Consider the following 17,346-nt stretch of genomic DNA (forward strand, 5'->3'; position numbering starts at 1 on the left):
GTCTGAAAACTCCAGTATCTATAAAAAGTGATTGATTGATTAACGACGGATGATTTAACAATCTCGGAGTGACGTGTTTCTATGGCAATCAGAGTCTCTCACGCACGCACGCACGCACGCATACGCACACACACACACACACACGTACGCACGCACGCACACACGCACACGCACACACACACACACACACACACCCACAGACAGCGACTCCATTAACGACGACGAGGAAACTCTCCACGCCGTCAGCCGCTCCAGAAGAGGAGCCTCTGCTGCAACACGCAGCTCATTAACCGCGACACCCATCAAGCCGCGCAATCAGCAAGCCGGGGGCCGGCTCCCTTTGAAATCCGTGAAAATTAATTCCCGCTTCGTCCGCAAGTGATGAAGAGGAGGACGCAACAAGCTTCATTTTTACGGATCCCGCCAATTAGATGACGAGCGAGATGAAGGGCCATTCAGTGGCACTGCGAGGCCTCGTCTCCATCTCCCGTCCGTGCTCCCATCTGCATCCCGGGCAATTAATTCATGCTAATCTACATATAGGACACAAATCCATAGACAAACTTTACCCCCCCCCCCCTCATTCTGTAAGTTCAGCCTGCACAACAACAGGCCAGCGAAGCATAAACAAACGTAAGCCCTCCCACTTCTCAAAACACACACCATCCAAAAACACACACACACACACAGTGATGATGGGGAGTGAAGATGTGTGAGTCGGAGGGAGGAGGAGAGAGAGAAGAGGAGACAGGAAGTTGACCTAAAAACAGATTTCGCCTCCCGCGGGCTTGAAGGAGTGAAGTCAGAGCAGAAAGTGGGTGCAGCGAGGAAAAGTGTGCCGATTTCATAGAGAGAACGTCACGCTTTCCTTCTCCTAACCGCGGCTGTTAGATTCATCGTGTTTTAAATCACGCTCGCTAAACTTGTCGATTTGGGTGCCGGGCCGCTGATACGCGACGTGTCATTGGATACGCTGGACGGCCCCGTAGTTTAGTGGGGCAAAAATAAGCATGAGCAGTAAAGATGGAGGTTCGGCATGTTGGTGCACTGCTGCAACGCTAAATCACCGCTTTCTACGCAATGACCCCGTTAATATCAGCTCCTCCTCTCATAACCGCATTGAACGCTAAGAATCGATAGTTGGCGGACCGAGACGTCTTAAAATGGAACATCCAAACTTTGAGCAGGAGAGAAAAATAAAAAAGGAAAAAAAGTAGAAAATCAAAATAGAAGTTTAAAGAAAAAAACGTTTTCATAACCTGTGTGAAAAGCATTTAAAAGAAACAAACTGAAATGGAGAAATTTTTTATTTAAATCATTCATTTTCAAATATATTTTTTTAATGACGTGTACTTAGACAGAAAAATATATTCTTTTTAAAAATCCCCCCAAAATAATTGATTAAATAAGTTAAATCACCTAAGTAAATATAAAGAATTGAGAAATGTTGCTTCTGCCTGTATAAGTTATATATATATATTTTTAAATTGTGATTTGTGTTTGAATATTGTTTTTTGTTAGACTGAAACAAACAAATAAACTGAAACTGCAAATAATGAGCAGTTCAGTATGAATTGCCGATGAAGCCGAACAAAATAAATGTATAATTCATACAAATATACAAAATACAAAAAAATATTAAAAATATTAATTAATGAAAACTAAATGGAAAAACTACACAAATTAAAACAATAATTAAAACAACAAAACAATTAATACAAAATATAAAAAAAAATATTTAAAACATTTGAAAAGTAAAAAAACAAAAAAACGATAGTATTGTAATGTAGTTTCACAAGATTTAAAATCTGTATCGGTTGACCTATGGTGGACATGCATATCCAAATAAATACAAAACATGGTGAGTTATTGAAGGTAATCAGATTACTTTCTGGGGATGAGAACGCAGCTAAAACCTTCTAAGACATCGAGTCTATTGTTCTGAGTTGATGCTGATGCTCATTTCCGGAAAGATTTAAAATTTGCAGCACTTTGTGACGTATTTATTTATTTGTTTTATAAACATTTCCTAGCCTTTGCTCATTGATCTTTGTTAGAAGTTATTAATTAGTAAAAAAAAAAAGAGTCTTGAATGGTCACGTCAAACAGAAAGACACTTGTTAGTAAAAGACGACAACATGTAAACACTCCAGTGACGAACACTAAAAAAGGGGTAAACAAATGCAAACACAGGAAAAACCAACAGGCGGAATAAATGAAGGGAGATTAAGGATGCAGACCAATACCTTTCCTCCTTGCTGCAGTTAGCGTTTGTGATATCCAAGCTTTTACTGAAAACAGATTTGCTAAAAAAAAAAAGAGGGGCAGACAGAAAATAAAGAGACAGACAGAAAGGCAAGTCACATAAGGGGAATCCTATCGTGTGGCATGCAATACTCAAAAAAAATCAAACTTAGCACAGTAGAATAAAGAGACAATAAAGAAATATACCATGAATCAAATCAAAACAAACATGCAGAGGTCGAGAAATCAAAAGACGAGAAGAAAAAAAGAAAGAGAGAGAATCACGTTCATGGGGCATGCTCGAGTCGGTGGGACATTTAACCTGCGACCTTACCGTACACAAACAATGCATTTTATTCCTCTCTCTGGTGCATGTTTACACACAGTTATGTTCGGGCTTTATGGTCTCTGCTGAGTCATCATTTGCATGGGAGAAATCCTCCGGAATTAAGAAAACAGGAGCTGAACAGGTTTTCCAGCTGCGAACATGCAGCAGTGGAACAAAGCAGGCGACTCCTGCTGAGCCGGGCTGGGAAACATGCGGCTAACAAACAAGGAGGCGCACTTTAATTAAGTAAAACTTTACTCCACCAAATTATCCTCCAACTGTGCAACTTAGAACTTGTCAATGTCGGTACGATAACAGGGACTAATTGTTTTAATTTCACTTATAATACACATGCATGACAAATACGTTTGTCTCATATCATTCCTGAACATATTATAAATACTACTACATATTACCAAACAGCTAAAGATAATTAGAAAAAGAAAATCTTACACTGTTGCGTAAGTACTCATTGATAAAAAAGTAAATAGTCTTGGGTTTGGTAGAGGATTATTACTATAAATGGTGCCGCATTTGTGAGGAAGATGCATTTGTGGGATGAGTAACCGAGGATAGAATGTGGGTTAAATGGAAAATTGGCCTTGGCGTCTGGCTAATGCTAAAACAGGCTTTCTCAATATGACCACTTCTAATAATTAACATCGAAATATACATATAAAGTGACTTTTTTTTTTTTTTTTTATTCTGGGTGTGTGAGAAACAAGATTAAATCATTTACATTTAATGAAATGTGTTATTTTCTTGTTATTTTGTTTGGCTTGGAACAACAGCAGCACAGTCTCGTCAGTATTAATCCTCCGGTCTTCACGGGTTCTTCTTACTCTCTGTCCATTTCCGGTTTCCCCGCTCACACCAGGCCAAGTGCCCACCCTGCATGTGCTGATTTCCAATTCCCACTCAAACTGAACTGATCTCTGCAGAATCGGGTGGGAAATGACTTTGTGTGATCTGTCCGAGCCCGGCCTCCGCGGTAAATGAAGACTTTTCATGAGGATTTCCGCTGCAACTGGTTTGACTTGGAACTGACCTGGAGTGATTTTTTTTTTTTTTTTTGGGTGAACACACACGTAATGATTCACAGTTCTGCTTTTGGGCCACTGAGCTCAGGATTAAGCTCTTAAATTGGCTGCATCTATATTAACTCTTTCTGAGATTTAGGATGAAATAACCCTTTTTTTTAAACAGGATATCAAAGCTGATCCTTGAGGAAGTGATATATCAGGGGTGTCAAACACGTGGCCCGGGGGCCAGAACCGGCCCGCCAGAGGATCTAATCCGGCCCGCCATGTGATTTTTTTTTTTTTTTTAAGTATAAATATGAAAACTGACAGAGGCTGATCTAAAAACACTAGATTGGCAAAAATTCCTTTGTTCAGAATTTGACCCCCGACATTAATGCAATCTGTGGCGGTCACATGACGCAACACCTTTCACAATAAAACAACGAGTCCAACTTATGTGAAGTGATACTTTAGACACGTAAACTCAAAACAATTTCCAGATGATGACAAATTGTTTTAATCCTGAATAAAAATACGATATCCAGATACATTTGACTGAGGTTTTTTTTTTGCAAATATAATATCTGATTTCCTTTAATATGTATATTTCAGAATAGACTGGCAAATTCTTGCAGTTACAAAAGGATCAAAAGAAGGAAAGACTTTGCATTTGTCCGTATCTGTAGTTTAATATGTTCTGTTTGACTTGTTGGGCCTCCAGAGGTCAGGTTAGGTTGGATGTGGCCCCTCAACTAAAATCAGTTTGACACCCCTGAGATATTCCCTATATATATATATAGGGAATAAATATTGCAAATAAAAAAGTTCCTGAATTAATGCAGATTCAAGATAAAGTGCAAATTGTTAACGTGCGGAAAAGCTTTTACTGACTAATTTTACTGACTAAAAACCAGTTTGCTTGTTTATTAGGTATTTATTCATTTATTATCCAACTTTCCTCTCTTCATTTTTTTTTTTTACAAACTTCTTGTTTCCTATAGTTTTGTTCCTGTATTTGATCGCCTCACTCCTACAAGGACAGGAAGGTGTAAGAAGGAAGGTAGGAGTTAAGTCAAGGAAGGAAGGGATCTTGTGACATCTGATCCGGTCTGAACTAAAGCTGGTAGTTTTAAAGACGTGAGCAGGCCAGAGTACCTTGCACCTCCTCCCTTAACATCCCACAGTGAAACACCGTAATGCGCCGCATTAAGCTGGACCGGTTGCATTTTCCGTGCCGCAGCTCCTGGACCTCGACGCTTCTTTTTTTTCTGTCCACTTTGACCGCATGCCTCATGCTCACACTTTACACACACGCCACGCACAGACCTGCAGAGATGCGCTCATGCATTTTAACAGCCGTGATAGTTTTCAAAAGCCACAGCTCAGAGCGGCACCATTAGCCTCCGACGGAGTCGGAGAACAGGCCTCGTGTGATGCGCGCCGTACATCCCGAGCCAACAGAGAAGGAACAACGTGTCATGTATTTAACCGCAGTTCAATGAAGCGGGAAAAGACTCGCAGCAGCGGGAGGGGACCTGCTGGAGAGCAAACGCAGCGGCGAGGTGAGCCGTGAGAAACTCCAATGAGATCTTCCCGAGGTGCACCTTTTTTTTAGCCACCGAACTGCCATTAAATACATTATTTATCATCGCTGATAACCCCTCGGTAAATCGTCAACAGCACATTGTACAGCGGGAGGTCATCTGCGTCCAGCCAGACATGTGTTTTTTTGTTTTCGGTTTTTGTCTTTGTTCATGCACGCGAACGCCCCTCGCCGTCTCTTACCTCTGCCCGTGCGTCGCCATGTCGATGGCTCGCCGCACCGGTACCGGGGAGCCTCCCTCCGTCACGCTCAGCACCTCCATGGACTTCCTCTCGGGCCTCCGCTTGCCGTGGCGGCTCAGCATGGGCGAGTCGACACGCTTCCTGGGCGGGTCTGCTGAGCCGCGGCAGAATGAACCGAGGTCAAACCCAGAAGGGGGGGGGGGGGGGGGGACACAGACGAGAAACCAATCAGAAAACCAAATCAGCCAAACTCTGTTTGCATTAATGCAGCCGTGAGGTGAGAAGTTGAAGCAAAGTCACAACCCCCAAAAAAGAGGCTGGCGTAATTCTTCATTTTAAGGTGCGATGAATAATTCACCGGGGAAATACAATAAATCAGCGCCAAGCCAAGTGCTTCAGAATCACCGAAATCCATCCATTATGCATTCTGTGCATAATGGCGCAACATTTGGAAAGTGCATGCTAATGTGTGACTGGTGTTATATTTAGATTTTAAAGGAATCCGGCGAGGACCTTGTTGCACTTCTGCCCTTCACGTTTGTCAGAACAACAGACCAGCTCGATCACGTCAAAAAGTCAAGTGTGTAAAACACACGCTGAAGCGTGGGAATTCAGAAATGTTCACTGTTTGTGCGGTTTTCCAACCCACGTATTTCACTCCGTGCTATAAAAACACGGCAAGCTAACAGAAAATCTGGCAGCACGCAGAACCAGACTGACCCGTTTTCATAGTCAACGTTTCGACATCGTCAGCTTAATCTGACGTTTAAAACCTCTTAATCCCGTTTTGCTGAGGCAGTTTTTTTGTCTGACCCCGAAGATGCTGGACTTAGCCTACCGATCTCGTTGCGTGGCGGCAGGTTCTGGTCCTCGTGGCTCGGGTAGCGCTCCTTCCGGTCCAGCAGCAGGAAGTAGATCATCTTCTCCTGGTTGTCACTGAGGAGAGAGCGAGAGAGAGCGAGCGAGAGAGAGAGAGAGACCGTCACTGTGAGTGGAAGCACGACACAAAGGCGCTCCATCACTGCGCGACATGTTAAAAAGGAAGAATTCATCAAACTGACAATTCTTCAAGTCGTCTCATATATTTCCGCTGATGCATCTCGTTGTGTTTTTTTCTTTCTCCCAACCCCCACCCCCTCCTCCTCCTCCTCCTCCTCCTCCTCCTCCTCCCCTTCCAATCTGCTTCCACTGCACTTTCTGCCCCCCCCACCAGTCACCCCTCCCTGCCACTCACTCCTCAGACAGTAGGTCTTTGGTCAGTTTCTCCTTGTCTCTGAAGCAGCCCAGGGAGTGCATGCTCTCCAGGACGTCGGGGTCGATCTCCTCGGCCGCCGCCAGCGTCCTGATGGCCACCTTCCTGGGGACGGGCTGCTCCGGCTCCGGCTCGTTCTTACCGGCTCTGCAACGCCAAACATCACAGGTGTCCCATCTTTGAAACCGTAGATTTTTTTGTGTGGGATGGAGGTGTGGCGAGGACGAGGATTTACCCCAGGATGCCTTTTTTCAGAAGATATAAGGAATGAAAGTATGACAACTGCAGGCTGTATATAAAGAGTTATCAGTTAGGAAGTCGAGACTTCAGCCAAATCAAGCCAGGAAGAAGGCAAACTGTGTCACTCGGAGCGTGTTTTTATTGCCAAATGATGCTAAAGCTTCTCAGCTACTCTATTTCACGACTGCATCTCGGTCGACTGAAGTCACATCAATCGAACTGACACACTGCTTCATCAACACGTACAGTGGTAGCAGGTATTTATCCTCGTGCCTTTTTTTTTCTCAGGATTAATATTAATTTTGCTTCTGCTGCAAATATAAAGTGCTGACTTCAGTTGCATCCAGGTTTCAGATTCTTCCCTGTGATGTCCCGTCCAATCGCTCTTCTGTTGTATTACAAGTGTAATCTTAAAAAAAAATAAAGTCTATCTCACGGAGACATCAAGTAAGTTTGTTTAAACTGCCATGTAAATTCCACCAACTGAATTTGGTTAGCTTTGAGATAAAAACGTGTCAAAAGATTAAAAAAAATACAAAATAGCTGTAAAGATGAATTTCGCCATCAAGTACTGTTATGCAACGACGCATGCAGGCTCTTAAAATCCAAGCCAGAAAAATGTGGATTCCAGCGAAGGCAGAGTGGGTTTCAAACACACTTCATAAGCCCCGGCTAATGTGGACGCCGGTGCTATCATTTTTTTTTTTTTCCAAGTTGGACTGAATGGTTGTTGATTTTTATACGCCCCACAGAAACAAGAGCGCGAGAGTTTAGATGGTGAGAAGCTTTTATCCCGACATCTGCCGGTCATAGAAAACATGACGGCGGCAATATGGGGCAGCGGGTTGGAGTAACGGGTGAGACTGAGGAAAAACAACTTTTACCCGACGCACTAAAGGTTAGTGGGACAAGACTGGTCGTTCAGTCACTCCGTCGTAAAGTCAAGCCAGTGAACGCGGCCAAAACCAGCACAGCAAATGACTCCAATCCGCTCTGCCAAATTACCAAGCGACTTGGAAAAATTTCAATTTTTTTTTTTTTTTTTAACAATTTCCTTAAGAGTAGCGGATATAACACAACACTGAGATCTCAGCTGTGACGTCGTCGATGCTGATATCTTCTTGTTATCAAACTCGCCTCAAAGTCATGCCGGCAGGGTGAGTTTGTGAAAACACACATAATTTAACAGCTACAAAATACGTTTTTTTGGGGGGACATTTCACTGTATTTGGCACCAGAAGGGCTCTTTACAAATGGCTTTATGTTGAGATCCCTGGACTAAAACCTGCAAAGCACTATTTTAAATACTATTGTTTGTACATATTGTTAGTAAATCACAGCTAAAACACACGCAAACGAATATGTATTTGCGTGTGCATGCATTTTAGCATCTTTTACGTGGGATTTTAGTAAATGAGGCCCTTTTTGCTCGAATGTGTGAAATTTGCATGTCTGCTTTTTATCAGGTATTTCCAATTGGTCCCACAATAAAATGAAATTCTTACTAAAAACATTCATTTTAATTACTTTTTAAAATTTTATTTATTAAAGTAATGGTTTTCATATCTGTACTAAATAAAAATTCTGCTCGTCGTTTGGGACCTACACTAAATCTTTCTTTGCAAGAAATCCCCCTACAGTAGAGAGAAATCCTGATTCTTAATCTAATCTAGTCTATTTGGGACTGATTTGTTATTTATTCCTTTCTTTGTATTTCCAACTATAATATAAAAAATATAATCATTGAAGTGTGACCACTTCTGTTGATGACATGACCAGAGACTAAATTAAATACTAAAACTCAACCTGTACTTTGATGAACTGAAAGACGCACATTTATTTGCTAAACAGGCCCCCCAAAAAAAATCAATGTTTCCTAGTAAACCTTTCACCATAATTTCTGATCACTAACAGAATTTTTTCCACACTGAACTCAGAAACAATGAATCCATTAGTGATCGCAGGTCCATTAGGAGCACGGCAGCATCCTGATGTAACAAATACCTCCCTCATACTCAAGTCTAATGAGAATGCCTTTTTATCCAACAGGTCTCAATGGGAGATATAAAAAAAAAAAAAAGAAAAAAAAAAAAGCCTTTTGAATAGTGCCTCATTATTATTCCGCATACCTGCTGAAGCATTTTTCTTTTATCAGGTCACTTAATGAGGGATACACACTCAGCATACTCAACACGGACAGAAGGGAATAGAAAACGTGAATGTCAGGTAGTAATACTTACAGATACCACGTGTGCTTCTGGATCTGCTCTAACTGCAACGACAAGCAGAAGAAGAAGCGAGTGAAACAAACACGGCGGAGGTAAACAAGGTCAGGATGGAGGGCGTTTCTGTGCTTCTGCACCGAACAGGAAGCAGTTCTTCACCTGAACGGCTTCGTCTCATGAGACCCACTTGCTGCATTTTGCATTCTTGTACTTCATCCTAGCCGACTACTACAAGTAACACAGGACTGTCTCTTCACTGGTAACTGGAATCAAGTACTTTAGTACGTGATGCTAAAGTTACTTACCATTGTACTTCGCTGACAGGCGAAGTGAGACAGTTCACGTTTAATATGTGGCACTCCTCCGGTAAACAGGAGTTTCAAGAAATAGTAACATAAAATACAAAAAAATACAAAATACTAAAGCTAATAGGCTAACATGTAGTTGTGGGCATCTAAACTTCTATTTTCTATTCTTGACTTCAAATTTGAAGGAGTCTCAGCTTAACCCCTTCAATGTTGCAGCAAATGTATAATCCTTATTACTTGTATTTTCATTATTTATACTGTGTAATTGGTTCTTTTTTATTGTTTTTTTCAGGTCTTGTAAAGCTCTGTCTTTACAATATAAATAATAGAATTATTTGATTAGCACCTTTTGAGACGCTGTTCACAATGTGCATTTATGAGTAGACGTCCTTTCTGCAGTATGGAAAATTAAGATCATAATGACTGGCTGCTTTTTTTTCTTCCTCTGATAAGGACTAAGATTGTTCAAGTTACAACATTTATCTTTGATTCAAGTTTTTGTTGTTGTTAGTGCGTTGTTTTGAGAAGTGCTGTCTGCACGTTAACCACGTTTAATATATAGCACTCCTCCGGTAAACAGGAGTTTCAAGAAATAGTAACATAAAATTTAAAAAAATTATATATATATACTAAAGCTAACAGGCTAACATGTAGTTGTGGGCCTCTAAACTCTTGAGCATGAAAAAGAATATATATATATGGTCTAATCAAAGCAACAACCAGCTGGCTTTGTATTCAGCTCGGTGTCTTTCCCGAGCTTAAAACACATTTTCCTGTCCAGTGCTGCCGCTAAATAGCATGCAAATGTACATTTGTAAATGCACACTTGAAAATCCACGTGCCCTGGGGGGCACGCTGCTTTTAAAATGAGCTGTGCTCGATGGCGTTGGGAGCACGTCGGTACCTCAAGGCGGCAGACAGCGACTGCAGGGTCGCTACGCGCAACTACGAAGTCCATCCGTTCTTTTGCACTTACGCAGCAGTTACTATTTGTTGTTTTTTTTTTAATTATTCTCAATAAAACCAAGTTTTGTCAAGTGGCCATTAGTGTCCTTTTCGGAAGAGAATAAGATAAAATAACATTATTAATTCTGCAAGGAGAGTCTGAAAATTTTTTTTAAAGTATCGTAGCCTCTGGGTAATTATGAGTTTGACTTGGTGGGAGGATAAATGGAGGATAAAGTCCTGCTCTGTTGTACGAAACCTCTCAGTTTAATAAAAAGTGAGAGAAGCTTCTTAATGAGATGGAAAAGAACAAACAAGTTCGAATTTGTCTTCATTGCATTAGTATTCATTCTGTTTGGTCCAGTTAATGTCTTTTTTGGGGGAAATATGATTATTAAAAGTAGTGCAATTTTTTTTTTTTTTTTTGGGTAATACACAGTGGATTAATGCATTTACTTTTTGTTTTCTATTCTTGACTTCAAATTTTAAGGAGTCTCAGCTTAACCCCCTCAATGTTGGAGCAAATGTATAATCCTTATTACTTGTATTTTCATTATTTATACTGTGTAATTGGTTCTTTTTATTGTTTTTTCAGGTCTTGTAAAGCTCTGTCTTTACAATATAAATAGTAGAATTATTAGGTTTATCTTAGGAGCACCTCTTGAGACGCTCTTCACAATGTGCATTTATGAGTAGACGTCCTTTCTGCAGTATGGCAAATTAATATCATAATGACTGGCTGCTTTTTTTTCTTCCTCTGATAAGGACTAAGATTGTTCAAGTTACAACATTTATCTTTGATTCAAGTTTTTTTTTTTTTTTTTTTTTAGTGCGTTGTTTTGAGAAGTGCTGTCTGCAAATGTTGAAAATGAGTCTGGAAGCCAACTTTAAAGGCTCATCAACTGTGGTTTGATGCCAAAAACAACTGCTCAAAGTTGATTTAAAAAAAAAAAAAAAAAAAAGAAAAAATGGGGAAAAACAGAAGTGAAGGGACATTATCTAATCTAACCTCTGTTATTTTTGTAATGTTTCTATTCTCAGCTGAGACGAGCCTTCGGCCCGGGATGAAACGATTCGACGCAGCGCTCAGTAGCTGCAGGGCCAGTCGCAGAGCGAACCGGCTAAATATAGCCGCCGCGCTCCCTCAAGGCGACAGCCCAACGCTGTAGAAATGCAAAGTGAGCAGGCAGGAGAGCTCTGATGGGACATTTGAACCGTCCTCTGGTTCAGTAATGGGGTTTGGGGGGATGGGGGGGGTGGGGTCACTCACCGTCAGCCTCTTGGTGGCGTCCACTTCAATCATCCCACGCAGGAGGTTCTGACAGTCGGGGGGGATGAAGTGCGGCATGTGGAAAACGCCCAGTTTGACCTTCTCCAGAAGGTTCCTCAGGTTGTCGTCATCGAAAGGCAGAGCGCCCTGCGGGAGCGGAACCATTCATGTGCCGTGATCGACATTTCATTAGACTGATCGAATGATAGAATCCCCCCCTCAAAACACGATACAATGCATAAAACGAGATTGCACAGTTCAGTTTTACTTGTTATCCGCCAACGATAGCACCACGAGTATTAGGGTTGTGTATTGTGTGCATAGGTATCAGTAATGAGGGTTCTGTGTGGTTTAAACTCGGTTCTTCCTGCATTTGATTTGTGAATTAGATTAGTGAAAAATTGCAATGCAACACCGACGATATCGAGCAAACAAGCCCGGTGAGGAAAGGCCGGTTTGCATCGTCAACCTTTTTTAAAATGCGCTCAGAACAAACTCAATCATAAACAACATACATTTTGTGCCGTAAATCACATTGCAGCGCTGCACAATAAACTCCTTGCATTTTGTTTGCTCCTGTGTGTGAGAGCAACATATTTTAATCCGGTACCTCCAGGTCGCCAGGTTTTTTGTTTTAATTGCTGCTTTTCACACATTCACAGTGTGATATTTATTTAAGCAGCACCTGCGGGGGGGGGGGGGGGTGTTCACAGGGTCATATGTCTAAAAGAAACCAAAATGTGCGTCCGAGAAGTTTTCCCTCTTCTACGACATTACTTTGATTGTAGGGGAATAGAATACAAAAGTAACCACTGTATATAACGTAAAGTAAAGGAGGCTGTGAAGTGTCACACCTTAAGGTAGTGTTTTTCAACCTTTTTGAGCCAAGGCACACTTTTTTGTTTCGAAAAATCTGGAGGCACACCACCACCCGAAAATGTAAAAATTTGAAACTCTGTAGCCTCTATTAACAATATAAAGTCATTCTCATCCAATTTTTATCAACAGGAATAAAAAAAATACAGAAAAAAAGTATTTCCTAATTTTTTTTTTTTTTGACTCCCTCAGTGTGAAACCTGGACCTGATGGATGAAGAGCTGAGATCCTGGTTCACATTCTTCCTTTTCAAAAACTTCTCCATCACTGTCACTGACACAGTACTTTGATACAAGATGGTAGCAGGAGGTGGAGATTAACCAGACTGACGTCTGTCAGTTTCCATTTCAACGACAAAGTTCTGTGCTGCCCTCTAGTGGCGAAGAGTATTTATACATGATTACTCTGCAACACACTGCTCTCACAGCTGACAGCGGCTGTAATAGCAAATGATTTTTAGGAAAAAAATGTGAAATTGGATAATTTCCCACGGCACACCTGACTAGATCTCGCGGAAACACCAGTGTGCCGCGGCACAGTGGTTGAAATACACTGCCTTAAGGGGGGGGGGGGGGGGGGTGAAGTTGAAATCCCCTCTAGAATCCCTTTTAAAGAGGACAGATACAAGCAAAATGTCACAATTTCACTGGTAGATTAAGAAATCCACTCCAAGTGACTGAGCCGCCCTTTTTTTAACCACACTGCTGCCACGAAGAACGCCCGTCAAGGTGTTCCGCCGGGCGAGATAATCTGGATCGTGACGGAGCGGAGGCGTGGGAGGCCGCTCCGCGAGACCTATCAGTCATCAGAGTCGGCCGTGATGGAGAGCCGCCGCCGCCGCCGCGTCCGACCTCCAGCCGACGGAGCGCGCTCAGTGGCGTGATGACTGATGCCGCTTCCTCGTCGTCGCAAAAACGAGCGGGACGGAGCCAGATGGCCGCCGACGCCGCGCGGGTAATCAAAACGGAGCGAGCGGGGAGATCCATCTTCCCGTGATGACCGTGTCGCGTGCTCCGTCTTAATCAAGAAAAGAGCACAGGCGCGCGCTCATGCGGCACACAAACAAACGCAGTAATTTACTCGCGGGCGCCGAATACTCGCTTGTCACTGTCGCGTTACGGAGCTGCTGCTGATGCGCCGCGCAGTCAATGATTTTATTGTTTTAAAGACGGAAGGAAGCAATAACCCCCGGTCGGAAGAAGAGAAAACCCGGAAACTGTGCAGCTCAGTCACTTTCAGACGAAGAACTTATCGTATCGTCCTGCGCCGCATTGTGGATGTGCTTTATATCGTACTGTGTCGAACCGCACCACGTTGTATCATATCAGCGTATAGTATTCTACCTGACATGTACATATTGTAACTTATTGTATCGTTTCATTGTTCCATAAACATTCTGATAATGTCCTTCCTTCGTTCTCAGGTTCTGGGTCTGGTATTAAGGAAGTCATATTACTCATTTTTTCAACACTTTCACGTGGTCTCGTTAATCCCACAACATATTTCTTCTTCTTGATTTTCCTCCATTGGAATATTGGATCATAGGAGCTGCATTCAGAATCTGCTGTGTCTGTGCGAGCCGGCCTGGCTCCGCCCACACATGGGAAGAGGAGGAAATACTTCCTCTCGTGGCGCCATGTGCCAGAGCAGAGCTGCCTAATTCTGGGAGGAGCCAAAAAAGGGGGAGGAGGCTACCTTGATTGCGATTGGCTAAAACCCCCAGATGACATCATCTAGGGTTTGATTTCTGATTGGTTGATTAGAGCAACACACTTAAAAAAAAAAAAAAAAAGAAAACAAGCCCTGGAAGAGAGACGACACACTTTCTTCATTTCTAGGGCGTCATTCCAGGTACGGGGACGATTATTACTGTTGGAAAACCTTTAGAAAGTGAATTTTGCATAATATGAGCCCTTTAAGTTGGAGGGAAGGTACGAGAGCAAAAGCTTCAGCCCGCTGGCCGAGCATGTCCATTTGTTTGGTTAATTGGTTGCAATTAAAAACATCATCATCATTGACACTCCCATTAACATAACCTTGTTTGTAGTTTGTTCGTTTTGTTTGACGCTCCTTGTGTTCACTCCAGCTCACCACCAAGCAGGAAGTAGCATGTCCATTCCAAACGCACAACATGCAGTGTGTTTCCCCCCCCCCCCCCTTCCACCTTTCCGAGCCGGCGTCACTCACCACTAAAAGTGCAAACAGGATGACTCCACAGCTCCACGCGTCGGCTTTCCTCCCGTCGTACTTCTCCCCCTGCACAAGACACCGGGCGTCAAAATGTGCACGGCATGCTTTCACAGTCTAAATCTTTAAAAAAAAAAAAAAAAAAAAAACTGCAAATCACCCCGACCGCTCCAGGCCCCCGGCGGCGCCTTGCTTAATGCCGCGCGCGCACCTTCGCTCTAATATCCACAATTTGTGATGCTGACAGCAGTTATTTCTGGCGTTAATGCCTTGCATTAAGACGACGAGTACTTTAAACGTCAAGCTGCTGCTCAATTGTTGCTCGAGCAAGATAAATTGAAATTTACACACTTTAACCATCTTAAACTTCTGTAATTTTCAGTTTGTGTCCTGAATCTTATTCTCATTTTTTTCTTTGTTTTTTTTTTTTTTTTTTGGGGGGGGGGGGGGGGTAAATACATACAAATATAATGATTTACAAACTTCTTTTATACTGCAGCAACATGCGATGAGGGTCCAGAGGCTTTTCTGTGTGTTTGCATGTTCTTCCTGTTCAGGCGTGGCTTTTCCCAATACGATGTCTGTTTTGGATCATCGTGTCAACTTTTCTTTTTTGTTTCTTTTCACTCTTATTTGGCTCCTATGAACTCCTTTTTTTGCATTACAGAACTTTTAATTTCCCTTAAAGTTGTGCGACGAAAACTGGCACTATTAGCTTGTTTTATCTATATATTCTGGGAAAATTCCACACAAAATGACTAATCAACAACAGAAACACAGATAAGACTGGATGCATTTAATTTCAGACTGAATATAATTTTGGCCAAATGAATACAAGCAACAACAAAAAAAATGGCACTCTTGATTGTGGTATTTATCCATTTAACTCTCGACATTCTGTTCACTTTCTCAAGTTATTTTGAAATGCAATTATTACATTTTTCATGCAATTTGGTTGTTTTATTTCTTTGTGTGATGTTGCTTGCTCTCTGCTGGGCGCGACAGATTTACTGTTTCCTCCCCGGAGCCAGAACGACTCTAAACTCACACATGCACTGATTTAAAGTTCGCGATTACAAATGTATTTCTCTCTCACGGTGTAGTTATTTCATGCCATGTATGGCCGTGTATTCTTCTCTACTGCTCAGTGCAGGTGAAACGAAGGGTCTAATTTCTCTATCAGAAGCCTTTTTAATCAGTAATGGAGTTTGACGAGTCAGATTTTGTCTCAGATTCTTTTCATTGAGTGCGTGAATGATTTTTTTTTTTTTTTTCAATTGAATACACGAGACAAAATCCCCACATAATTTGGTCACGTGTCTGGGTATTACTGCTAAAAGTTAAGACGACAGAGAATGATGTCAGAAAATCGTTGTTGGAATTGACGACGAGAGGAGAATGAGTCTCAAAGGTACACGACAACGCGGCGTGTTTGTTAGTTGCGGTGCTTCCACCTGCTCGTCTGCGATAAGAAATCTTATCTGCGTATGTGCAGGTGGACAGTTTGTTTATTCACGTTGTAACTCACCATGAGCTCGTCTCCATCAACGTTTCACGCGGACTGGAGACAATTCCGTCCGTGAGAGATTTAAACTCTGTCTGTACCTTATCATATCAATGTGTTTTTTATTGTATTTCTATTTTAGAGGTCTATTTATGTGTCATCGATGATCACAAAGCAACTTATTTTACTTTATATATATATGTATTTCCTAAGTTTTCAGAAAGTAAAGTACAAAAGTGCTTCACAAAAACCAAAAAAGAACAAACACCTGCATACATTCAGATTCATGGTGTGTCTTTAAGCACTTAAATGTATGCTTTTTCTTCATTTCCTGTAAAATAAAAAAAACAGACCGCATGTGTTTTTGCTTTTTTCTTGAATATCATCGTTGCCTCTCGCATACATATTGCCATATTTGTGAGATACGGGACCTCTACACCAAGGAGATTAAATAAAAAAAAATAAAAAAAACAAAGTGCCTCCATCTGTGTTGTTTGACAGGCAGTGGAATAAAGCATGGATGTTTGTACAAAGGAGAAACAAAGGAAATGTGGCGTCTACATAAAGCAAGAAATGTTAAAGCTGCATGAGAAAAAAGCTGAAACACTGAGGTTTGCATGATGTGACGGGTTTATGGGGAGGAGGGGAGAGTGAACGCCGGGCGGATAGAGGAGTGATGTAAGAGGCACTCTGGTCCGAGCGGCTATTACTGTATGAAAGAAAGAAGCAGAGAGAGGCAGAGAGAGAGAGAGAGAGAGAGAGAGAGAGAGAGAGAGAGAGAGAGAGAGAGAGAGAGAGAGAGAGAGAGAGAGAGAGCACTTACCCTGATAACCTCTGGGCAGGCGTAGTGCGGGGATCTGAAAAACAGGCAAAAAAAAAAAAAAAGGCGTTTTATTCTGGAGAAGAAAAAGAACAATGCTTCACGCGACACTGAGCGAGCGGGCGGGCGAGGACGGGTGGGTGTACCTCTCCCGGCGCGACCTCGTCTCAGGTAGCGTAACACACTTGACCCACCAAAATCCAGGAAAAACATTGTCAGATAAAGAAGGTTTTTGTGCCCGACGGGCTCGTTTTGAGTCGGCTAAGTAAGCGTTGCGTCACATCACATGGCCTCAATCCAAATTCCTGTGAATCCTGTTGAGTAACGGACGACAGTGCGA

At 42.1% G+C, this 17,346-nt stretch overlaps 1 protein-coding gene across 1 annotated transcript in view; it reads right to left on the minus strand.

Annotated features, from left to right (window-relative positions):
• LOC308140074 (serine/threonine-protein kinase BRSK2-like) overlaps positions 1-17,346 on the minus strand; it is a gene marked incomplete at its 3' end in the record, with an annotated part of 159,408 nt that overhangs the window by 18,779 nt on the left and 123,283 nt on the right. Inside the window, 7 exon segments of the mRNA XM_080509737.1 lie at positions 5,380-5,530; positions 6,218-6,315; positions 6,614-6,778; positions 9,112-9,143; positions 11,620-11,766; positions 14,683-14,751; positions 17,010-17,043. Of these exon segments, the coding sequence (XP_080365863.1) occupies positions 5,380-5,530; positions 6,218-6,315; positions 6,614-6,778; positions 9,112-9,143; positions 11,620-11,766; positions 14,683-14,751; positions 17,010-17,043 (696 nt within the window).

Source organism: Blennius ocellaris (assembly GCF_963422515.1).
Source record: "Blennius ocellaris genome assembly, chromosome: 1".
Lineage (NCBI taxonomy): Eukaryota > Metazoa > Chordata > Actinopteri > Blenniiformes > Blenniidae > Blennius > Blennius ocellaris.